Here is a 27,086-nt window from a genome sequence, read left to right as displayed (position 1 = left end):
GTGGACCGAATTTCATCTGTCTAGCTCTCCTCATTTTGTAGTTATCGTTTTCCCTTATATTTGGACAACCAGATAGAGACTTCATCCAAAACGTTTTTGAGTTATCTTTGTCACAGACATTTTCCAAAAGTGTGTTTTTCTAACGCAGGAAGTTCTAAAACGCAGAGATTCGTCAAAATGTCAAGTTCGAATTTTTTGACGAATACAATATTTTCAATACAATATTAATACTTAAAAAGCGATTGATTGATAACCAAGTAAGTATGATATCATAATGTCTATTAAATGAATTCATACTCATAACTGTTGATATTGTAGTAAAATAATAAAATTAATAATTTGCGTTTTCTTAAGTATATCTATTATTTAAATTTATAATATACGTATATATCTTAATATCTGTTGACCGACTAAATTGGTTGTAGTCCTAAATCAAAACTGATTTGACATTCACAACGACGCACCTTGTATATGCTGACCAGTTTGTGTAATATAGGCGCAGTATTAATATTTGAAGTTTATTTTTGCAATTGGTAAAACTTGAATTGTATTCAACTTTCAATTCTTAAAAAAGAACGCGCATCAGCCTTAAAGACTCAAAGAAGTGTTCAGATGTAAATAGTAACTGATGGTTGATTAAATACATGAAAGTTAATTTATCTAAAATTCTGCTGTTTCAGTGCATTTCAAAATCGATTGTATCAAGGTTATGCATTTTAGCAAAGTGCTAATTTAAAATTAAAATTAATTTAGTTGCTCAAGGAATTTTAAAACTTCTGAAAAGTTATTTAACTATTCAGAATGTGCAGCAAGAAAAATAAAGCAACTTCTTTCATGTAGAAACCATTCTATACTCTGTTTCTTCCCATAATTGCCTGTTTTTTTTTTTGTTTTTTTTTTTTTCTTTTTTTTTTTCAAAATTGTTTTTCCGAGTATTAAATTTCATAAATTCTAATATCTTCTTTCACAAACTGAAACTTATTCTTATTTTAAATTAATAGTAGAAAATTAACATTAGTTGAGGAGCGCAGTTGACCTATACATGAAGTTTCTTTTTATTATTTTTCTTCTGCTCTTTCAATCCGAAAGGTTTTTCTTCTTACACAGTAATTGCTGTTAAAAACTGTAAAAGGAGAACCACTTTTCTTTCAATTTTAAGGGATTTATGATACAAATATATGATTTATTATTAATATTATTTAACTATTCAGAATGTGCAGCAAGAAAAATAAAGCAACTTCTTTCATGTAGAAACCATTCTATACTCTGTTTCTTCCCATAATTGCCTGTTTTTTTTTTTGTTTTTTTTTTTTCTTTTTTTTTTTCAAAATAGACATTGTTGTTACAAAACTGTATCAATAACGGCAGGATTATTAAAATCTTCGGAAAATCAAAGTTTCTGAATTATCTGTAGAAGCTCTTCCTGTATAAGCATTCACAAAGAAATATGAAGTACTGTATAAAATTCACAATTGCGCTGCGTTTAAATAAAAAACAAGCATTTGAAGCATAACAAACAAACAAGTTGAAGCATTTCATGATCATTTAACTTCTGTACTTTGTTTCCTTCAGTCTATTGAACCTGGACAGCAATTCACTTGGGAGAACTCGAACTTGGAGATTAACAAGCCAAAGAACAGGTATGCTAACGTTATTGCATACGATCACAGCCGAGTTGTTCTTCAACCACTGGATGGCATTCCAGGATCTGATTATATCAATGCCAATTACTGCGACGGGTACCGCAAACCAAAGGCATACATCGCAACTCAAGGACCTCTACCTGAAACATTTTGCGATTTTTGGCGAATGGTGTGGGAACAGCGTTCTGCTACCATTGTAATGATGACAAAATTAGAAGAAAGGACCAGAATCAAGGTAAGGAATACTGCTTTCTGTTACTTAATTGAATTAAAAGCTGAAAACTCTAAACTTAAAAGAAAATATGAACAAATGGATGCTGATACACAATTTATTAAAATTATTTAGAAATTGGCCTATAAAAATGAAGTCAAAGTTATTTTGATTATAAATTCATCTTTTAGAAATAATTAGCTATCTAATGTTTGTAAATTTAATACAAATTTATATGAATTATAATCACTTGATTTGCTGAATTCACGGGTTGTAAATTCTAAGCCAATTACATGAAATATTAAATTTTCTTCTTTTTCTTTTTGTTATGTGTTATATACTTACTTCTGCAAGCCCCGTGTGATACTTTGTGGTGCACGGGGTTTTTATAAATGTTCAATAAAAAAAAATTACACGAAATTTTATTTTTATTATATAATGAATTTTTTTGCTAGTATGAAGTATTTTACCCATAAATGGATAAAGGTTTTTAAATATTGATATATGTAGTATTTTAATGTTAATATATATATGGTATTAAAAATTCCATAATATGTCTTGCATAAGTATGTAATCACTTTAATCTTAAATTACTCAAGCCTGCGAAATTGAAGTTTTTGAAAAATACAAAAGAAGTTTTTGTTGATTTTTTATGTTATTTGGTGTGCCTCCATTTTTTTCCCCATCACATCAGAATGTTTTGTAAAATCGATATCGATATTTTTGCTAAAATCCTATTTGAAAAAGAATTCTCTCCAACAATTGATTGGATTTGCTTCAATTTTAGAAAATATTGAATTACTGAATGCAATTGAAAATCTTTTCTGGATGCTTAAAATCTTAAAACTTTTCAAATTTTTGCTTATCGTGTTCTCCAAAAGTTACATGTAATAATATTATTATCTCTATTAAATTGTTATATAATTTGATTGTATAATTAATAGATATTTACTTTCTATGAAATCTGGAATTTCATGGAAATTCAATTTTTTAATTCGAAGATAAATTGCTTTCAAATTTTTCTTGTTTCATATTGTACGAGAGTCAGTCAAATAGTTAATAGCACTGCTTAAAAAATTTTTAAAAAAAGGCTCAAAATTTTACAATAACTTCATTTGTATCCTAAAGCTTCGTACAAAATCTACTTTTCGGCTTGATGACTCCGTCATTTAAATATTTATGGAGACCTGGCTCAAGTTTTTCACTGGTTTCTTCAAAGAAATCCCGTCCAACATCATTCATCCAAGCATTGAAAACAGAATTTGTCGAAGATGACGGTCTTCCCTTGCGCTCAGTGTCGTCAATGTATTTACGTCATTCTCAAACATGTTGTGCTACTTCACGATAGCTTGATGTGACATTGCATTTTAGCCATAAACTTCATTCAACTATTGATAAATTTATTTGCAGGTACCTCTTTTCGCATGCAAAAAAAAGGAATCATTGCATGCTTTCCCAATTTGGACACTTTCGCAGCGGACATGACATGGTTATGACGGATTATTACACAAACAAAATTGCCGCGTGAAAGCCGCTGCGTCATACGATGAACTTTTGCCACAAAGTTTCATCAAAATAGTTTTTTACCAAAAAATTTTTAAGAGGCAATGCAATGAATTTTTTGACTGACCTATGTATATTGTACTGTTTTTTGCAGTGAAATACAATTTTATTATTTTACTTTTACAGTGCGATCAGTACTGGCCCAGTCGTGGAACAGAGACATACGGGGTCATGTATGTTAAATATACTGAAGTGTCAGAACTGGCATCTTACTGCATCAGAACTTTCCATCTGCAGCGAGTAAGATTTACATATTTTTATATGTCTTATTTACATAATGTAAGATTACCTTTAGCTAAAGATTTATATATTTTTATTTGCATATTTTTAATAGCAATAGTTATTAATACAAAAATATTAATATCTACTACTATTTCTTTATACAATAATACAGTTTATCTAGACAAAGATTGAGCTGGTAAATGATTTATTCCTTGGCCAAAAAGAGGATAAACATAAAATATACATCTGCTTTAAGCAGCCCAGAAACTGCAACTTAAAATTGGTATAAGCCGATAGTTATTTTATTAAAGATTGGAAGGGAATTTTCATAGAAAATACTCCATCACTTATGAGAACTCATAAGTGATGAAGTATTAAATCAATTTTCGTTAGACTGGCATCCCGTTTTGTAGCTACATGAAACTATTTCTGGAACTAGCCTCATATTTTTAAATCGTGGTCGGATACCTACGGCCAACACATTTGCCAAACTTTCGCAATATGTTAGCGGGAGGTTAACTCCGAAATGATCGCTGCTCTTTACTTTCAGGGACATTGGTCTTGTTTAAAGACTTGCTTTGCAATCTGATAAATCGCCGTTTGTTGTGGATAGAGGTTTCACATTTCTAATAGCGGATTTAAGTTTCTAACCACCTCTTTAGAGCAGAATTCTGAAATGATCGAGGCTGTTGATTCACAAGAAAATTTATAGTTTGTTAAGAGATTTTTCCAGAGTCATTCTGATAAATTGTTCTGTGCTTAAGGTATAAGTTTTAAATTTCTAATATTCTAGGGATTAAAAGCTCAAATTTATCGAAATAATTTATCAAAACTCTACTAAAATTGTTACTTTTTTTTTTGTATTCAGCAATGTTTTTTAAAGGAAAAAAAATTATTATTTTACAGATTCACAGAAATACAAATATTAACCTTTGTATAAAAATAAATGGAAATAGTTACCTTTATAGAAACTAACAAAATTTTAAACGTGCCACCTTAAAAAGCGTATAATTTAAAAAATAGCATTTCGAAAGTAAATTCTAATCTTTGGTTCATTTTCCTTATTTGCTTTTTTTCATGAATATTATATATATATATATATATATTGAATGTTAGAATCATTTGCAATATCTTATATGTAGCCATCTGCAAATCATTAACTGAAAGTGTTTGAATTAATTATGCTTTAAAAAGTGTATTCGTGCATTTTGTTATGAGAATTTTTTTTAAAGAATACAGTTATGCTAATTGTGCTTCATGTTTACAAAACATGATAGCAGTTCTTTTTTTTTCCAACTAAATTTTGTAAGTAAGACATTCTGGAGTTTTTAACACAGCGAAACATCTATCCTACTCTGAAAAATTCTGTAAGAAAGCTAAATAAAAGCTAAAATTACATATTCATACTTTATTCTACTAACATATTAATTTTATATTTGAATTAGTAATATCTCCCTGCTTTTATTTGCTTTCTATACTTCTCAAATATTCATACAGACATTCATTATTAACTTGAATTCTTCACTTCCAGGTTGGTTTCCCAGAGACTCGTGAAGTTCGACAATTTCAGTTCACTGCTTGGCCGGACCATGGTGTGCCAGAACATCCAACTGCATTTCTCATGTTTTTGCGTCGAGTGCAAGCCATGAATCCCATGGATGCTGGACCAATTGTTGTTCATTGCAGGTGATGTTTGTCATCTAATTAATAGTTTCCTTTTCTTAAAGGTGTTAAAAATTTGTGATATTGCTTAATTTCCCGGTAAAGAAGACAGTTTTTACAAATATAATAAAGGACTTCTAGTGAATGACCCCTGCCTTTGGCGACCGTTTGGAGTCTTGGTGACGAATTTAGTAATTTTTACGATAAAAATAAAGGACCAAGACTTCGAAAATCTTGGCGATAGCTCCATTGGGATTGGAATTCCAACATTTTTTCTAGAACATTCGATGCTCTATCACGGAAACTATAAAAAGCAGAGTCGAGGGAGTGAGTTAAGTTACGCTGAGCTCAAGCGAATAATTAAGTCCCCGCTAGGGGAGACAACTTCTCTGGAAATGCTTTGTAATGTTGTAGTTATTTAATGTAGATTTTTTGCTTTTATGTTGCTATTTCTATTACTATTCTTGCAAATACTATTCCTGTCTGTGTTTTGGCTATGTTTACTCCTGTGCTTCCATGTTTTCATATAGAATAAAGCATCATTATTTCTTGCCGAATCATACCGAGGGGAGGGGGCACCTCAGATGTGAGAATAAATAGCTTCCGGCACAGTAGTTGGTTCTCGACATCCGGGTGAGATAGAAATGGCATGGGGTCGACTACCCCCTACCGATGACGGGACGCGTTTCTCACGGGGTCGGTTGTACCTTAGTCGGCTTTGGCCCTTAGAATTCAACATTAGTCTCCGCCAATGCTCTCTCGACGATCCGGTCATTCAGATTTTACCTCGTGCATTAGGGGTAGTCGAAGTAGTCAATGTACGATTATCTCTTATCCTGTTGGTCTTTTTCACCATATACCCATCGGACGGACGTTTCAAACAAAATATTCTCCAAAAGAATTCCTTGGCATTTTTGAAAAACTGCTGTCATCTTATAGTTCGGTCTGGCCATAAGCCAGCCATCTAACTCTCCAACCCGCCACGAAGGCACACGGGTTTAAACCAAAAAAAAAAAAAAAAAAAACTGAATGACCGGACCCCCACAACAGTAACATTGGCGGGAACTGTGGTTGAGTCCTAAGGGCCGTCACCGGCCACGGTACAACCCTCCCCGAAGGAAGTACGTCCCGTCATCGATGGGAGGAGTCAAATCCCCCACCTATTAGTGTACCCTCCAGGGTGGCGAGATCCAACCACCATGCCGGAAGCATCTCATCCTCATTTCGAGGTGCCCCCCGGGGGGTCGTGGTCTGGCCATAAAATAAAACATTTTCTTCAATATCACAATAAATTTATAGAAGAAAGAAAATTTTTCAGGAAAAATATTTTTGGAGTAATAATATTCGCAATTTTATGAAACCTCAACTTAAGACAGCTAAACTGACTAGATATTCTTTAGTTGTTAATGCTTTTTAAGGTACTGTTTTTCAGCAGCATGAACAGTAGAAAGAAGTTTCTGAGTTATCTTTACAGTCTGCATCCATTAATGAAACTGTGCGTGTAGTCTCCCCAAAATTTTCTCGCATACTCCCTAACAAAGGCATCATACCCCTCCTCCAGCCTAAAATTGTGGACTATGAATAATGATGGTCATTATGTTTTGCATGGCATTGGCGAGTAATAATTACGAAATAATAATATTTAGCATTTTTACTGAATCTATCATGTGATCCTTGGGATTAATATAATCATTTTCATTCCACAGTGCATGCATGACCGATGAACAAAAATGAAAAAATTATAATAATTATGGTTTTTGATTCAAAGAGATCAAATTTTAGACCACTTTGCAATGAGATTTCTTTAGGTAAGCAACCTGCTTCTATATATTGCAGCTAACTCGCACGTTCACTCAAACCCTTACTAGATGCTTCCAAGTTATTTCTCTGTGGCATGCTTGTAGTTAATATAGTTAAACGATAGTAACGATCATTTAAGATGTGCACTGCTGTAGATCATTCAATTGATGATCTGAATATCAGGTATGATTTGTGGCTGCGAACGTGTTAACTAACATACGGTACGACTTATTGTCCCTGACTCATGAATTTGTCGATATATGTTAGACAAAGATGATCAAATAAGCAAAGGCCCTGATTTTGAATTGCAATAAATAGCTAAATGTAGGATAAAAGTGAGAATTTTACATAAATGATTATCGCTTACTTATCAGCAAATTAATTTTTGATTAAAAGTCGTTTTAATCATTATTTAAATTGGCAGAAAGTAAAAATCTCTTGGTTGATTTACATTTTTAAAGTTTAAAACTGTAATCAGTGGCTTCAGATCAGGATCAGATCTACATCGATTCAATATATGCTCGCATGAGCAAACGCAAAGCCTTAATATAATTTTGAATCTTGTGATGTATAATTAAATGTAGACAACATACACGTTAATGTTTACCAATTATCTATGACGATGTATGAATTGGTATCATTATTCAACTGTAAAATTTCAATTAATGTAAATAGAATAAATACAATAAATAAAATAGCATTTGGTGGGGTTATACTGCTTTAACGTGAAGTTTTATTTTTAAAATGGATTTTCATATATTCAACCTAGTAATGCTTAAATTACATAGATGTTTCAAATAAATCTACACTAATATGCAATAGCAATACTACTTAATGATATTAATTCATGCTGTATGTAATTATTAGATCCCTTAATGCTACTTTAAACTGTCTTTTAATAATTCTTCTTGACAAGAATAACAAACTTGAAAACTCATACAGATAAAATTTCGTAATGTGACGGAAATGTATATCAGCTAGATATACAATGGTTCTGGAAGTCCAAGAGGATAACAACGCTTTATTCCAAAATAGAATCTGAAACACAAGTGACAAAATATACCTAAAGCGTGCACAAAAGCAGTACTTTCAAAAATTAATAATTCCAATGTTAACAGCAAATCTTTAATTAAGCAACAGCATGATATTATATTATTAATCAATAGAAGGAACACGCTGCAACTCTGTCACAGTGCGATGATATTCCAAAGAGAGGATTCACTTTTTATAGCTTTCTATCAAATTTCAAGAAGAATCTTTGAATCTCGACTCTTAATAAAGATATCATCATAATTCCTGTTTTTTTTCCAGTTATTTTTGTTGCCGGGGTCGGAGGTCATATATCTAGCATCCATTTAGAATAACTATAAAGCTCTTTTCGTCAGCATTTGCTGCAACATTACATATAGTAACAATGCAGGAAAGCAATATAACAGTTTCGTAGCAATATATATATTATATTCATTGTATCTTAAATCTGTATTTTGCTTTCTTTCAGTGCCGGTGTGGGCCGCACAGGTTGTTTCATTGTAATTGACTCTATGTTAGAAAGGCTGAAGCACGAGACTACCGTTGACATTTATGGCCACGTGACCTGCCTCCGTGCCCAGCGGAATTACATGGTGCAGACGGAGGATCAGTACGTATTCGCTCACGACTCAGTGCTGGAAGCTGTGGTCGCGGGAGTCACTGAAGTGCCGGCCCGCAGTCTGTATACACACATAAATCAACTGATGCAAGTCATACCCGGAGAAAATACTACTGGAATGGAATTAGAGTTCAAGGTGAGAAAATTGCATTTTAAAATCAATCCAAAGACTTGTGATTTTTAGTGAAACTAGCCTGTATAAAAAATAATCTCGAATGAAAAACGACGTAAATGCTTTCAGTCCATTAATATCCAAGGCAAATTGTCTTTTAACATCGATAAAATATATCAATGCATCCTTTATGTATAACTTTAGAAAATATAACTAATATATTTGTATTATTTAGAATATATAATGTATATTTTTTATGTATTTATAATTTCATGAAAAACTTTAAAAATTTAATTCCAAATGCTAGAATAATTTACCTTCTCTACAATCTACTGTCATCAAGTGCACTTTAACTTTTCATTCAAATAAAATTTTAAATGTTAATAACTATATAAAGACTGTAAAATAGTAGTCTGTAACTGTAGACTGTAAACTGTAGATAAAAATTTTAATATATGATAAGGAATTTATTGTATAAATAAACAATTTACAAATGAAAATAAAGACATTAATTTATATAGAAAATTATGAAATATTTAAAATTTAATATCATTTAAGGTAAATGTTTTAAAAGGCTACTCATTGTAACTTCCTTGCTACTAATTTAGCTTATGAACTTCCTATTTTCACTAAAAGGTGAAGCCTAATTTGCCATAATAAAAAAAATGTTTGAACGTACAATCCATTATCCATCAACAATTAAATTATTTCAAAATAATTACTGTTTTGGCCTTAAGAAACTACCAAGAGTAAAATACATCATGTTACCGAGAATTCTTCCAGGATTAACAGTCCACCTGGAAGATATTGAGTATTAACAGTCGTATTAAGATTTTTAAATAATTCCAATAAAACTTTTCAAAATTTCATAACTATGATAGGTTCAAATTTCCTGACTGAAGTAAAATAAAAAGAATTTACCGCTTTTGGGCAAACTAAAAACTAAATTCTTACTCAAAATTTAGATTTCTTGATCGAAAAAAGTCGAACAGCACATATCACATGTCTTTGCCATACTGATTGGGCAATTTATTTTAGATAAAGATTTCTGTTGAAAAGATTTTTAAATATGAAAAAGCAATGTACTGTAACTTATTGAAATTTTAAATTGAGCATTGTATACCTCTAAAATAAAATTGTTTTATATGTTTATCAACAGTTGAAGAAGTATAGTTGTGTGAAAATCCCTGTTGTTGAAAAAATAATGATAAATTTGTAGTTGATAATCCAAGAATGAAATCAGATATAATGTAAATAGTTTTAAGATTTTTATAATATTGATTATATTTGTATGATACCTAATTTTCAAGAAATATCTTTGAATAGTATCATTTTTTATGTTGGATTTTTACATTAAGACTTCGAAATTTTTTACCCTATTACCATAGGAAACAAAAAAGTGAAATGATCCATACATTTTATTACACTAATAAAGTGAACTTTTCTTTCCATAATCAAATGGCATCCATATTTTTTTATAAATTTTATTACTAATTAGAATTTTTTTCTTATATCTTTATATATTTTTACTTTTGCAGAAACTCAGCATGCTGAATAACAGTAAATCTGTAAAATTTGTGAGTGCCAATCTACCTGTTAACAAATTTAAAAACAGATTAATGAACATACTTCCATGTAAGTAATGCATGCAAATTCTTTTCAAATAGTTCACTTTTTTTATCATATTTATTTTGTTCAAATAGTAAATTTTAATATTTTGTACATTAAACTGTAAAATATGTTTTGCAGTTGCATATTGTTTTAGAATGTTAGATTTGTAAACATTAAAAAAATGTTATTCGTTTAGATGAATCTACTCGAGTTTGCTTGCAGCCAATCAGAGGAGTAGACGGCTCAGACTATATAAATGCCAACTATATTGATGTGAGTATTTTATTTCATTTTGGTTCAGGTTCTGACTTTTACACGATATAAAAATTTCCCTATTCACTGCGATTCCCTACGGTATTTTTACATCCAATAATCTAACATATTTTTACAAACATTTTAAATATATTAGATTAAAAGAAAAGTGCATTTACAAATTTCTTTCTTACCCTTAAATGCTGAGTAATCCTTCAAGCAACATAACCAATTTTGTCTTCTAAAATACTTCATTTATTGTCAGTGTAATTCTTAAAGCAACCAAGTCGGAAGAATGCAAAATTAAAATAAATTAATGTATTCGTGTAGTTTTAAAATGTGTTTTGTTACAAAAGAAATCGTCTACATCTATGCATTGTCAGTATACAATTTATGCAAGACATGTATTAATATGAACTGGGTTTTTTTTTTTTTTTCCTCTGTTAATTCGTTTTCTTTTTATTTCGATTTGGTCATTTTTTAGCGATATACCGATGATATAAACATGAATAATTTTTTGTTCAATATGGGTTTAAATATGAAATATTAATTTTTAATATAATCACAAATTCTAACAAAATTTCAAAAGTATACAGAATATAAACATCATTATGCAATTCTAAGTGCTGCAATTGTTTATGTTTCTTTTCTTGTTTTTTATTTTAAAATCTTTAACAATTTTTTTTTAAAATCGCCGACTTTTAGCGGAATCAGTGGTTGCTCAAAATTTCAATTAAACCTTTTATGTAAATTGCTGTTAATGGACTCTTCAGCAAAACATTTTTAAACTTGAATGTTTGATTGGCGTATCATGCTATTAATATTTTATCATACTATTTTAAGAACTTTCTCATTTTATCCATTGCGCTATGCATTTCATTAATTTTCTATCGATATTTTCAAGCACCAAATTATCTCAGAAAGGGCACTAGTTTTTAAAAATGAACGCATTTAAAAAAATTCATCATTACTTGATTCTAAAGTTAAATCTTCATTGTATGTAAAATTTTAAAAAATATATATATTAAAAGCATGCTTTATACTGAAACCTAATTACTGTACTCATACAGGAGATGTAAATTTTACAGATATTGAACAGAATTATTTTTTCTTAGCTTTCAAAAATGAAAGAAAATCACGCGATTAAATATTCGATGAAACAATGAAAGCATTCTTATTCACAACAATAAATATATGTTGCAAAATATGCTTAAAAATATTTTAAAAATCAAGTAAATCGTAACTACAGAGTTAAACATCTATTGTTAGCATCATTTTTAAAAAAATACCTTTTTGACGTTTTGGTTTTAAAACGTTGTAAAAATTATTTCCGTGCAAGAATATTTTGGAAAGTTATTGCTATAAAATGCAAAACTCTCTAATTTTAATTAAAATTTTTAAAAATTTCTTATAGATGCTGATTTCTACCCTCTCTTATATAATTTAGTAAATACCAAACTTGGTAACTTGGTAAATCAAGCGGTCTAGCCTGTGGGGTGCCAATTCACACAAACACAAGCACATTCTCTTTTATTATTAGTATAGATAAATGAATGCTACTTTTCTGTTGCAGGGATATCGTTATAAAAACGCTTACATCGCTACTCAGGGCCCACTTGCCGAAACAACTGAAGACTTCTGGAGAATGTTATGGGAACATAATTCCAATATTGTAGTTATGTTAACAAAATTAAAAGAGCTTGGCAGGGTAAGTATCATATTGTTTTCTTCCATAGACCTCCTTGTAAAGTGCTTTTTTCTTTAGAAAATCTGATTTAATAATGCGGGGTTTCATGATTATTAAATTTTGGAATAAAGAATCTATAGAAAATCATAAATTAAAGAAATAATTGAATTTATTTTGAATTTGAGAGTATGGGAAAGTTTTTCTAACAATATTCATGGAGTTAGTGACCACGATAGTTTACCATCCGATTCTATTTAAATCAAAGAAAGAAAAAAAAACTAGGAACTTATTTTTTCTTGTACTATTAAATTTGTTTAAAACTTCATTTCTATAAAAACTTAAATATGATTGTTTGATTCAAAAATAAATTATTTGGTGTTGTAATAAGCAATGATAAATGTCCGCAACATTGAAGAACTGTCAAAACATGATTACTAATGTTAATAATTTACTGTTAGCGTAGCAATGATAAAGCATGGCAAGGGAAGGGCTGAGGGACTGGCCTTAAAAAATAAAATATGTTTGTATTTATTTCGCATTTATAAACCGGACTATGTCAAGTTGGGAGAGATAAAAACGGCTCTCCGTTCTTTTATATTAATAATCTTTATTTAAAGTTTAGTATGAGGATTCATTTATGCTTCTTTTTTTTTTTTTTTTTGCGTAGAGTTTTATTTCATAGAATTATAATTTAGTGACCTGTTAACTGTAAGTAGGTTAGGATTTAAATAATAAACTTTGGTAAGAATGGCTGCTTTAAATAAAGAATTACTTTTTAAATATCGAATTCTTACATTTATGTCAATTTGTCCTGAGATTAGTTTTAGTCATGAAACTTTCATATGTAATAATTCTTCAAATTGCATTGTTAATGTGACAAGAGGAGAAGTGTGAAATCATTTTAAACTGCGCATGCACAAAATCTATTTCAAAGTTTACTTTTTTTGTAATGTATTTTGTGAAATTGCAGACTGACTATTCACAAACTATTTTGGATTCATCTTCACTATATGATAAAGAAAATATAACCGCAACAGTGAGCTTTTAAATTATCATTCGATTTTGAACTCTTGCTCGTTCTACGTCTGAGACTAAAATTCTATATACAATTATAATTAATTTGCGAAATTCCCCAACCCAAAATTTCATTTATCTAGCTTATTTCAATAATGGCATATTTATTTGTAAACAAATTAACAGCCAATCATTCTGCAGATAGATTTGGTCAAAAGATATTAGGGTGCCCCATAAGTTTCTTTCCTATTTGTAACATGAAATGAATACACAATATTTACTGTTTAAGACATTATTTATTTTGTTATATAAGAACCTTTTTGCTCTATTGCCTTCGTCCATCTCTCAGGAAGCCCCATTATGCCTTTTTCCAAAATTGTTGTGTTTTGGACAAGAAAAAATCCTCGAGGTGTGCTTTATTTCGCTAAAGCGCTTATCGCGAAGATAATTTTTTTAGGACAGAACGAAGTAATAATCAGATGGAGCGAGATCTGTAGAGTATGCAGGATGCTCTAAAATATCCCAATCAAACTGTAAGAGCTTCTCTCTTACGATTAATGCAATACGTAGTCTCGTGTTGTCATGATAAAAAAACATCGCCTCGTCGGTTCATTTATTCTGGCCGTTTTTTGCTATGGCAGCTTTCAATTGATCCAATTAATGACAGTTTTTCGTAGAATTTAATGTTTCCCCTTGAGGAAGGAGCTCGTAGAAAATGACGCCTTTCCAATCCCACCAAATGGACAAAAGAAATTTTAGGGTGTAGTCCCGGGTTTTGCGACAGTTAAAAGCCTATTGTCCTTACACCAAGTGCGTTTTCTCTGCACATTTTCATGTAAAATCCAATTTTCGTCTCCAGTGATAAGCCTCTTTAAAAACGGGCGAGAAAGAAACCTTTAGGACACCCTAGTATTAATTCACACTTCTATTAATTATATGCTAAATTTCATTTACTTAAATGCACTTTTGAGTTATCGTTGACTCATGCACACGGACTGATAGACCGATTTCTCTAGGAAAAATTTGACCAAATTTATGATCGAAATATAAAAATTTGTGAGGGGAGGGACACCTTATTCAAAATTTAATCCTTCGTGCGTGTTGCATTTTTTAAATAATAGCGTTCAGAAACAAATAAATTCAATTCCAGAAACAGCTTTCTCAGATTGTGGGATATTTAAAACATTAAAGTCTATTTTTTAACTATTACAATACTTTCATTTTGTAAAGGAATGAGTAAAAATAGTAAACATATAGCAGAAAATTTTCATCCTAAATCATTTTTTTTTTTTTCATTCAAATAGTTATATATATTGAATATTCTGACAGCAAAGTCTTTTTGTTCCTTTTCAGGAGAAATGTCATCAATATTGGCCAAACGAGAGATCTCAGCGGTACTTATATTATGTTGTTGATCCCATCACTGAGTATAACATGCCTCTCTATATCCTGAGGGAGTTCAAAGTGACAGATGCGAGAGTAAGTTTTTTCCCAAGACTTAGTGAAGTATATAAGTTTAGTTTCTTTTCACTTCTCTGCAGTTGCTGATTTTTAAATGCAAAATACATTTTGAGGCCTTTTAATCACCATTTTATGTATAACATTTCATGTATAAACAAAATACATAAAATCTAAAGCAGTATAAAATTTTTCAATAAAAATTATTTTTAAAAATTATTATAAAAAATGTCATTTATTTCTATTCCAAATTAAAATTGTCAAATTTGTTAGAATGAAAATGTTTTGGTTAAATAATTCGTTTAACATACACTATTCAAGACAAAAAATATTTTTATGTATATGAATATATTATCTTTTACTAAACAAAGTATTAAATGTTTTATGTATTTATCTCCTTTCAAAGAAAACAATTCCATTGACTATATTTAATGCTCGCACGATAAAAATCAAGTACCACCAGTTTCAATGTGAAATGTTTTGTGTATTTTGAAAAGGGGGGGGGGATATAACGTCACAAGATAGCATAAAAAAAGCGCGCTGTTTGATGTTAGGTGACTTTCATAATTATGTATAATTATGTTTGAAATATAATTATGGCATCATGTGACGACTCCGTTATAAAATGGAATTGAATACAAAAAATTCTTAATCCAGCAAATGCACAAATATCCAGATAATTGATAAATAATCTATGACTCACATACCAAATAAAGATTTTAATATTCATTCAGTAATTATTTGACTTGTTAATTAATAAAATAATTACAGTATGAAATCATGAAATTGACAAAAAAAGAAATCTAAAGCAACTCATTTTATATTTTACTTTACTCCCTTTAATAACAAAAAATATGTCGCTGATTAAATCTATTTTTAAAATTTTATTTTTATCGTTCAAAAAATATTATACGTTCAACAAATTCGTATGATCCTTTATATCTAAAAAACTTTTAATGCAATCATTAATTTCAATTAAACGTTTGACCGATTTTCGCATACATAATTATTCATTAGTAGTGTACCATCCCCCCCCCTAATTTCTGTAATTTATTTATTTTCGAGCCTTATAAACTCAATCTTTTTTACGTTTTAGGATGGTCAATCTCGAACCATAAGGCAGTTCCATTTCACGGACTGGCCGGAACAAGGAGTTCCAAAATCTGGCGAAGGATTCATAGATTTCATTGGACAGGTACATAAAACAAAAGAACAGTTTGGACAGGAGGGTCCAATCACTGTGCATTGTAGGTAAGTGTAAAACAATCACTTCAAAATTATATTTTTCAAAATTCCATATATTTTCATATGCATGATTGCATTGGAAAAGTGTATGTTTTTTCGCTAACTCAACAAAATATTTTGTAAACATATTTTAGCAGTTGCGTGACCGTATAGAAAAAGAAACTTTTGAAATTTTAAAACTTTCATTGATTTCAAACTGGCATAATTTACATACAAAGAATAAGTGATAAGAAATACGTTAATCCACATCGTGACACAAGAACAGAAGAAACCAAAATGTTTCCCTTCAGTGGTTTTATTATAAGATTTTGATAACGATTTCTTTGACGCGTGTAGTTTTAGGAAAGGGAAGTTTAGGTATCCTTAAAAGAATGTGGGAAGCATTAGGTTTTTTTATCCCTTCTCTCGAAGCGTCAGAAAATACTGAGACCATCAGTTTTGTAGAGCACGTATAGCATTAATTAAATAAAAATTGGCAATTGGATCAGGAAATACGAGAACATTTTAGAATGAAGTTAATATAGCTAAATTGAGATAAAAATTAAGAGATTAACTAAGATTTAAATTAATTAACAGATTCATTACATACATTACATATTAAATTCTTTCTTTCAGATAATTTTCAGAATAGTCTTTTTTTGTAAGTTTTCATATTCTGTAATTTCTTTAACAATAACTCAAAATTCTTGCTTAAAATGTTTCTCTCTGCATAAAATTATTTCTGGAATAATTATTATTTCCTCTTTTAACAAAGTTTATTCTATTAAAAAGTTATACATTGTAAAAAATTTTCTTGTATTTCAAGTATTTGTATTGAGTTTAATATGATTTATAATGTATTTTAGAAGCATAATATAGTGGATATCTAGTTAACGTCTAGTGTAGTCTAAAGAATCAGACTACAAACATGCATTCAAATAGTAAAATCGGAAGAATAAACCCAAGAAGTGACAGAGGATATAAGATTTTAAAACTGTGTCATAAAGACATATCTTGGCCTTTATAATTCGTTGTAGGAGAGATGATCAGTCGAGTTTGGGATACTAACTGCTTCCAAAGCAGCAGTGAATTCTTCAGACGAACATACAAGAGCGAAAATCAAAATGAACTTTTATAATATTATGAATGGTTTCGGTAGCAAGATTCTAACAATTATACGCATTGCTTTTTTTTAAACGCTCTGCAGTTGACTTATGTAATCGAAGTTTTAATAAATGTTTTTCTGGATTTATTATTTTAATAAAACTTGTTTTGGGATCTTAAAAAGCGAGTTATTGCGAAATGTTCATACCATAAAAGCCAAATAAGAATTGCATATAAATAGTCATAGTAATAAATTATGTAGTATATTTAGATGTCCATACGAAAGTAGTAAAAAAAATCCCACAGGAATATAAATGAAAATCGATTCCCTCTTAAAGAACAGCCAGAATAACGAATATCGCTAGAGTACCTCTATATTAATCTCCCAATTCCCTGTTATAAAATATTCTTCATAATACCTTTTTTTAATAGATTCGCTTTTCTTTTTAGTGCTGGTGTTGGCCGTACTGGTGTTTTCATAACACTAAGTATAGTATTAGAACGAATGCAGTATGAAGGTGTAGTGGATATTTTCCAATCAATTCGTATTCTACGCACACAGAGACCGGGCATGGTACAGACAGAAGTAAGTGAAAAAACAGCTTGTTTTAAATTTGAGAATATGTCTCAATATCTTGCATCAGTTTTCAAAATTTTGAATGTATTTTACTTATTTTTGATTTTCGTGCTTCATAACATGTGTTTTAAAAAGTTGTATCTCTAGTAATGATATATAGGGCCCCAAAAGAGTTTAATTTAAAAATCGGAAAGAAATACTAAACTAAAGAGGAAAAAATAATCATTAGATTAAGGTATGTGGCTACATTCGTGATAAATTGTTTCAAAAGAGTGATATTTTTAAATATTTGCATAAGAAAGATTTTTTTTAAAAATCTATGAAACCAAAATATACCAGTTAAGTGCAAAAGTTTTTTAAAAATTGGAAAAAGGGCTAAATTGGCTAAAAAGAGGTATAAAGCAAATATGTTCTAGTTTCGAAATTTATCAAATATTTGCTTAAAATTCTACAAATAGCTTAAGAAATATATTATCTAGGTCCTGAACTAAAAAAATAAGCTGTATTTTTATCCATTCCTAAATATTGGCGTTTGATTGATAAATAACACGAAATTTCCTATTTTTTTCACATTGTGAGGCACTAAAACAACTGTAGAATATTTCTTAATGAACAGATTACTTATTGTCTAGTTCAGGAACTGCAAAACATAGTAAGGAATTATTATACGAAATGTGAACAAAAAAATATTCTTTGGGTTTTAATTTATGAGTTTTCAATAAGAAAATTCTATCAAAGATTAGAATTTCAGAAAATAACATCTAAAGATGTAAATTGGCGTTAAAATGTATGTAAAAGCAACTATAAAAATCAGTGTAACTTCCTAAAAAATAGGCTAAAATTCTAGCGGTTTCATTAAAAAAAACCCTGTTCAAATATTAAGGATAATGAATAAAAACGTTATCATAATTTAACCAAAAAAATATACTTTTCAACGTAGTCACTATGTTCGGTTTGGTTCCATCTATCCACTACAAAACTATCTGAATCGTCTTCAGGATGGAAGACTTCTGCTGAATCTTATCCTATTTTTAGGAAAACTGATATCACTGCTTTAGCATGCCTTGCATGGTTCATTTTTAAATGAGCTTCTCAGATAATATTTATATAACAGAATTATCTGCTCTGTCTTTGCAAGGCCCTGCCGTTTCTTAATGTAATAATTATCCAATAATTACCGGCATATAAAAAACCTTATTTTAACCGTCAACCTTAAATGGGAATGAAGAAGCATGGTGTTTTGTGTACTCAGCTCCATTTCAGATTCCGCCGCTGTAGAGCGAAGAAGGGAATTCTGAAATTCAGATAATAGTTTTCCAAACCCTAACTAGTTAATTTGATTCCGCGTACCTGACTCCACTCGAATTGACAAATATAATCTCTGGGGAAGGTGGCAAAAACCACTGAATGCTCAATAGAAATTATTAAACATATTGATTGAAACAAAAGATCAAATAGGACAAGTTTTACAACAATTTCAGGAGCATCCTTTCATTTTGAAATGTATTATTATAATTTTTAAGGAAATAAAATCATTTGTAAAGTTTTTTTTTATAAAATGCATTTTAGAAAAAAGTTTGTGGGGCCTCTGTTGATATAAAATGTGCCAACACCAATAAATGGAGTTAATCAATTGAAGCAGAAGTCAAATGGACTCCATGTGTTCATTAAATGATCTCAATAGTGATGTTCATAGATATTTAATGAAAGCAAATATCTATTTGACCCACTATAACCAACATATTGGCACTTGCATCTTACTATACTGAAATTATTCAATTTTAACCATATTTTTTTTCTATTTCAGGACCAGTACCAGTTCTGTTATCGTGCCGCTCTGGAATACTTAGGCTCATTTGACAATTACGCCAACTGAATCCATTTTCGCCATGAATGTGACACTGCTACATCGTCAGCTTCCAGCATACACAGGGTAGTACGGCCATCAAACAGAAGAGGGACTCATCTAAGATCTCAAAAAATAAAATAATTCTTTTTTCCCGATGGGAGGTCAACCCCTCGTCGTCATTCAATCTGTCAATGGGTGTTTCGTTTGCACAATCAACAAGTTTCATTTTTTTTCCGATGGCCCTTTCGATTCTACGGGGCCTGCTTCTGTTCCCTCCAAAGAAGTGTGATGCCATGTACAGGCCTTGTAAAGTTCCTTTCATCTTGAACGCTCGTGTCTCCTGAATTCGTGAATATTGAACTTGATTTCTTTTTTTCCACGTGGAATGCATTCAATCTAAATGTGAACTTTAAAAGTGCTGTTGTTTCTCCAAAAAAAAGAACTCCATAATAATCAATTTAGTGGTGCTCTAATACATATTCTTCTCGGGCAACTTGCTGTCCTCACTGAACTCTATGTATGGTTGGTGATAATATATATTGTTGTTCAGAATTTATGATCATTTATGGAGATATTATGTGCATTTGACCGTGTTGGCGCACGAGAATGTTTCAGCTACTTTTTATTGATGTTTTTCAAAACACAGAGTGATTTTAAACTAGAGAACATTCTAATTAAAAACTTTGCCATGTTTTTTATCTAGTTTGTTGTTTATTTCCCACCACACTTTTTTCAGGTATAATAAGGCGTCAATAATAAGGCGAAAAATTTTGAAATCTGAATGTTTAATAAAGTCATTTTTTCTTCCATATAAATATGGCAACTTCATTATCAAAATTTGATACATAAATCATTGGTGTGAAATATATTCAGACCTATTTATGCAATTAAGAATCGTTTGTACCAAGCCATTTTATACATTTTGAATTCGCTATTGAAAGCTGTATATACATACCTAAGTGTGCATAATTTACAATCCAAAGTTGTAAATTATGCACATTAATGTATAAAAGACTACTATTACTGCAATTATCTCTTTTTTGAAGAACATAATTAATGAGGAAAAAGCATATCAAAATTTGTTTTGTAAAATTTAAAAAACAAAATAGTTGAATCTCAAAATGTGCGCAATTGGTTTTTCATTGCGAAGCAGCTTACATTTTTTGCAAAATATATTGACTGCTTTTTTTTTCATTATAAATTTATATTTATGATAATAAATATCAATCATAAAATGAGAATTTCACTAACTTTATTTGCTGATTATTTTATTGTAAATACGTTATTTCTTAAATAATATTAATTAATAAAAGTCACAATGTATTTTTTTTATAATCTAAAATTTGCTATTACCTATCTTGTTTGTAATTGAAATAATTTAAGGACAATAATTTTTGTCACTGTCAATTTTTTCCCCTACTATGGGAAACGTACGATATGTTATGCATTACCTTTTCAAATTTTGATTGATTTATAAAAAAACCCTCAAATATCAGTAAAGAAAAGCTAATTTTTAAAATAATTATTGCATGCTTTTTTTTTCTTTTATCATGATAATGTTTATAGCTTGGCAAGCGTCTATAAATTGCATCACGGGAAGTCATGCAAAACACTCTACTACTACAAAATTTGACCCGTAGTTACATCTTGGAAAGAAGATGTTCGATACAAAAAAAAAGTTGTTATTAAAAGATAAAGGATTTCAGTTGAATTTCTAATTTTAAATTAATCAAAATTTTAACATTTTCCCCTCCATAACTCAAAGGCGTATTATTTCATATTTTAAAAAATGAATTTTGCAATTACTACCATTTTATTTCCATAAATGTATTCAAATTTTTACTTTGTAACAGTATTTTACTTTTATATAATCGCATGCAACAAAATAACAAAACTGTGTAATAAATATAAATAATTACATATCTTTCGTAAAATAAAGAAATAAATTTTTCAATTTATTACAAACTAATACTTTAATATATTGCAAAATATATACGATTTTCACCATAAAGGTTTTTAAGCTGGCATTTTTTCTGCAAATTGCGTAAAATGAAAATCTTTACGACCTGGTTGTAGCAGCATTGATGCAATTATGCCAGTAGAATCAAGTTTTATCATCTTATGATGCTCCGATTCAGAAGTTCAAATCTAAGCTAAATTTGACGATGAAAAGAGAGAATTAAGAGTTAATTGTGTACTTCATTTAAATTAATTTTAAAAACACTTAATTGTTAATTTTTTTATTATTATTTTAAAACTTTTCTACTTTAATTTTCATTTTAAGTTTACTTTCTATTTTTCTAAATCAATGAATTTGTATTTCCTACTTCAATATACATAATATAAATTTTATTAATCCGATTTTTTAAAAATGTATTTCAATTAATGACAAAAATTATGACTATTTTACATAATTCATAATTCAATGTAAGCTAATTAGATATATTTTAATAATTATTGTAGCAAACAATCCTTATCATTTTTTAGTAATAATTTTTGCCAAAAAAAAGTCCTGAATATGCATTTCATAAGCTTTTTGTTTTTTACTGTTTGTTTCAATAGTTAGGCTGTTAAAAAATTTATCTAAATAAGGCTTTTTTTATATCAGATTTAAAGTGTCTAATATCAAGATTTATCTATTAATTTTTCAGATATAAAATTAATAAATTATTCAAGCCGTGTCGAAATTCAATGAGACTGTCTTATTGACGCTTTATTGTACAAGAAATATTTATTTAATTTATCCATATTATACATTACATGTCTGCCGAGATGTCTCCCTAATTCAAAGAAAAATATCGCCCTCTCACTTTTGCATGAGTTTTGAACTATGTAATAAAATAATATAATTGTGATTTTCATTGTTTATTTAATATGCATACTGTCAAAAGAAAGAAAATAATAAAACAAATTGAATCGACAATTTCGACATTAATTTGAAATACATAATAATTTTTAAAAATTAAAAAATATTAAATTGAATTATCATGATTTAATAGTGCATCAACTTCAGAATTCGTGCTGGCAAACCATCTTTTTATTATTATAAGCCAACCACCTTTAACGACCATCTAATTGTCGATATTAATGGATGCTAAACATCTTAATAAAATATTTTGTAAAACTATATTATAACTTTTTAAGCAATATATTTTTAATCTTTGCATTTTAATAGACATATAACATTATTTTATTTTAGAAGCTTTAAATCGTTCAATTCATTGTGCTGGACGTTTTTCTAATTTTCTGTGTTAAAAGCACAATTATATCAGAGAAAGCAGAAGCAAAATTTAAAAATGAGAGCACTTTAAAGATTTTTTCACCACTCCTTAATTTTAGAATTAAATCTTTATTGTTAATTGCAGTAAAATTTCAGAAAATTTATTAAAAACGTACCTTATATTGGAAAATACTTAACATGGAAAAATAAATTGAATCGTCATGTCCTAATCATCAACAATGAATAAAAAATTAACTCAGATTATTAATGTACTGTCTCAATAGAGTCAAGTCCCGTGACGTCATAGCAAACACAAAAACGTAATTATCCTGTTCATCTTTCTTGTCATGTAAACTACTCAGACATTAAACACTTCCTTCTACTTGAGGTTTCATCGAAGGGGAAAAAATCCCGCGATTAAGTATTTGTTGAGACAACAAAAACGATTTGAATTTCAAATAACAACAAAATGTATTGTTCAAAATGTGACAAAAAAAAATATTTAACTACCAAAATTCAGGAAAATATTCCAGATTATTAAATTGGTTTTCTTCAAAAGATAATTTTTTTTTAACTCTAAGATGTAAAACTTACGTTTGTGTTGTAATATTTTCGGGATTTATCGCAGAAAAATGCCAAAATATCGCTCAATTTTTAATTAATTAAAATTTTAATTTTGAAAAAAATATTTCCAAAGTGCGCATTCCCACCTTCCAAAATGTATATGTGACAAGTTTGGTAATTCTAAGTCTAGATATCTATCCTGTAAAGCTTCAATACACACAAGCATTTTCCTTTATTTGTAATAGAGATTAATTTTTACAAAAAGAAGAACAATCATTTTGATCTGAACTATATGATTTGCTGCGCCTTTAATTTTTTACGATTAGTTTTTTTTATTATTATTTCCCATATTTAAAATAATTATAAACTAATAAAAAAAAATTTGAAAATAAAAAAATAAGTTGATCATGAAAATCATAATAAATATGAAGAATCGTAATCGTATCGAATGAATAATCGTAAGAAATATGAACATGATTGCAATAACAAATAAAATGGTGGTAATTGTTTAGTTACATTTTTATACGAATAAATAACGAGAGAATCACGAAAATTATTTGAAATTTCAGATCAAAGTTATTCCCACATTCAGAAGAATGCTGTTTAGAAAAATAAAAAATAATTTATTAAGGAGAAAACATACAGAAAAAAAAATTCCAATTAGTATATTTGAAATCTAAAATTGAATCCTTATGCTCAGAACTAAAAGAAAAAGAAAATTTCACCAGAATTCACCTTTATACCTCTCATTTCACAAAAGTTAGAGCTATTAGGTTTCTAAAAATATGGAAGGATACAACTGATGGAAAATTTGGTACACATGTTTAGATTAAAAAGCAGTCGAAATGAATAACTAACAATCGTTTTCCTACCATTCACTTATAAAGGATTGTGGCTATTCGAAAAGTCCGATTATATCTTAGAAGAAGGAAAATTACAATTTCAATTTGTAACTTGGAACTGAATGACTCATTTTAGAACTCGGCCGAGATTTTCACCTATTTGCAACATATGTCATTTCAATTATAATCAAAATGACTCTCATTTCAATGTTCAGGAGATAACATGGACGTCCGTACACGTATATAATTTTTGGGTTTTTTTTTTTTTTTTACCTATCATGATTGAGAAGTTATACAAAGAAATTTCCTCTTAGTTGTGCTTCGAGAATCAATACAGTTAATTCAATTCATTCCAGTTGAGTTTTCCAATCCTGTTACATTCAATTGAATTTTTTATTTCTTTTTAATATGTTAAAATTCTTTACAATGAGTTGTCCCTACTATGAAGTAAATAGAAAATAGAAATGTATTGCTGAAAAGCAAACCTCAAGCAGTTATCATTTATTAATTTCCAAAATATTCATTTTAACATCGGTTTGATTTAATATTACATAAACGAAATCAAATTTATTGATACAAATATATGATATAGGGTCAAAATATATAGATTGTGGGGTTTTATGAAGTTTAGTATCAAATCCAATTATCAGGAAAGGTATTAAAATGGGAAAAAGTACGTAACAGCAATATCATTGTTTTGAGTTGTTAGAATGAACTCTAAAACAAGCCTGTAAGTTTGCACCTGGATATTTTACCGGAAAGAAAGAGGAAATACTTTTTTTAAAAAATTGAATATTTCAAGCTTTAATATCCATAAAATTCTAATAATTTTAACTAAATTTGATTTGTTTCAATTTTTTGTAAGTGTATTATTAATTCTTATTTTATTATTAAATAATAACTGATGGTTTTACTATTCTGCATATTTTTAAAAAACAAAATAAAGGCAAACAAAAATTAATATTCTAAGAATGACTTTTTTCATGCATAAAAAGAATTGAAAAAAAGTATTCCTTTTTTTTATTATTATTATTAAAGTACTCGGGTTTGTTTGTTTTCCCCTCCTTTTTGTTCGATTGCTTTTCTTTTCTTATTTCTAGCGGAAAACGTATAAACATGAACAATAAAAATTAAAACAAATTTTTAAAAATGCAATTTTTTATATTCATTTCGAACTATTATTTAGATCTTTCACGGAAAAATTATATATTAAAAATGAAATAACGTGCCATTAATTTTGAGTCTTCTATAATCCTTCACTCCTTTTCTAAAAGAGCATTTTAAATTCTATTCCGTAATATTTTTTAAAAAATTGAGGAGAAGTTCTTCATAAATAAAAGAAAATTTGTTTTATGAATTTATTATGCAAATAGTAAACTAAATTAATTCATTTGTAAAATTTCATTACAAAAACTTTAACCAATAAATTATGAATTATATGCTATGAACATATTCATTAATTTACTTGAAATGTAATCAAATGATAAATATGTTTATGATAGTTTGTTTAAAAAAGAAATTTCTACCTATTGTTTGTTGCCTTACAGTATTTGTTACCTTACAATATTGTTACATAAAATGAAATCGTGAATAAAGAATTCATTAACAGATGTTAATGAAATTTTAGTTTCTCTCGAAAATATTTTAACGTTAGTATTCTGCCACTTCCATGAATAAAATTTTTTTCAATATAGCGTGAAATTTATTAAAGATTGCTGCTCTTTTAAATTCTATAATTATGTTAAATTATTTTTTAAAAAAACACTGAAATTTTCTGTAATAAACACTGACTAAATTTTGCAACAGATGGCAGCATGATACTGGAAACAATTTAATGTCAAAAAATCGAGCTAAAAGAAATTAATAATTAAACGACTTTCGTAACATAGAAAAATTTATTATTGAATAAAACTCTATTGATGTTTTCCATAAAAAGAAATAGTAGTATTAATTATATGTAGAAAGAAAAGTTTCAACGGCGAGCCACTAATGCCATTAATTGTAAAATTAATATTTGCAACAACAATTATCTCGAGCCAAACATCTGACAAAATCTGTCTTACTGTTAGAGAAGAACCAATTATTCTCACACACTAATTTTAATAAATAATGCTTCAAGACACTGAACCATTTCATAAAATGAGTAAATTCATCTTCTTAAAGAACATGTGGAATATTTTCCTTCAAACCACGTAATGAGTTCAAGGAAATTTTAATTGCAAACCTACAAAACTGCTCTCTCCGAAACTTTCTTGCATACCTTCTAATAAAGATATCAACCCCTTACCCAGCATAAAAATGTGGTCATTGGGCCAAGCCGTGAATGCTTCGAGTATTCAAAAAAAAATTAATAAATAAATACTCGTCCCACACACGAGAGCTGCGTGCTTCGTAATCTATCTATACTTATATAAAGCTCAATGTGTGTGTGTGTGTGTGTGGGTTGGCGCTCTACAGGCCAGACCGTTTGTCCTACAGCTACCAAATTTGGTACATGTATACCTTGGAGGTCGGAAATGTGCGCCTGGGGTCCCTTTTTTTGAATTTTTAATTAGAAGTTTAATTATTAATTAAAAACTAACTTTCCAGCCAAAAAACCTTAATGTTCCCCACCGCCAAATGAGTAAGGCTTTAGTCTTTTTTCCCACGCTAAAAAGGCTAAGCTTAAGATTTTTCGGCCGATTATTTCAAACGATTCTGTTTATTTTCTTAATGTTTGATGCATTTAAAATTAAACATTGTTCATTAATCTTTCAGATTCATTCTGAAGTATTTTTGATTTAAAATGAAACAGAATAAAGGTAATTAAAAATTTCTAATCTG

General features: G+C 29.1%; 1 protein-coding gene across 15 annotated transcripts in view; it reads left to right on the top strand.

Moving 5' to 3' along the window:
• Positions 1–20,330, top strand: part of LOC129962049 (tyrosine-protein phosphatase Lar-like) — a 648,630-nt gene extending 628,300 nt beyond the window's left edge. For all 15 annotated transcript variants that reach the window (XM_056075746.1, XM_056075747.1, XM_056075754.1 and 12 more), the window contains 11 exons: positions 1,573–1,878; positions 3,544–3,657; positions 5,171–5,325; positions 8,600–8,885; positions 10,400–10,496; positions 10,669–10,745; positions 12,298–12,432; positions 14,779–14,904; positions 15,980–16,134; positions 17,662–17,797; positions 19,596–20,330. In XM_056075746.1, coding sequence (XP_055931721.1) covers positions 1,573–1,878; positions 3,544–3,657; positions 5,171–5,325; positions 8,600–8,885; positions 10,400–10,496; positions 10,669–10,745; positions 12,298–12,432; positions 14,779–14,904; positions 15,980–16,134; positions 17,662–17,797; positions 19,596–19,664 — 1,656 coding nt within the window. In that variant the 3' untranslated portion in view covers positions 19,665–20,330. The remainder of the gene's footprint in view (positions 1–1,572; positions 1,879–3,543; positions 3,658–5,170; positions 5,326–8,599; positions 8,886–10,399; positions 10,497–10,668; positions 10,746–12,297; positions 12,433–14,778; positions 14,905–15,979; positions 16,135–17,661; positions 17,798–19,595) is intronic.
• Positions 20,331–27,086: the final 6,756 nt, after the last annotated feature.

The sequence above is a fragment of the Argiope bruennichi genome, chromosome 2 (assembly GCF_947563725.1).
Source record: "Argiope bruennichi chromosome 2, qqArgBrue1.1, whole genome shotgun sequence".
Taxonomy (NCBI): Eukaryota; Metazoa; Arthropoda; class Arachnida; order Araneae; family Araneidae; genus Argiope; species Argiope bruennichi.
The sequence above is the reverse complement of the archived record's forward strand: the minus strand, read 5'-3'. Positions and strand labels throughout refer to the sequence as shown.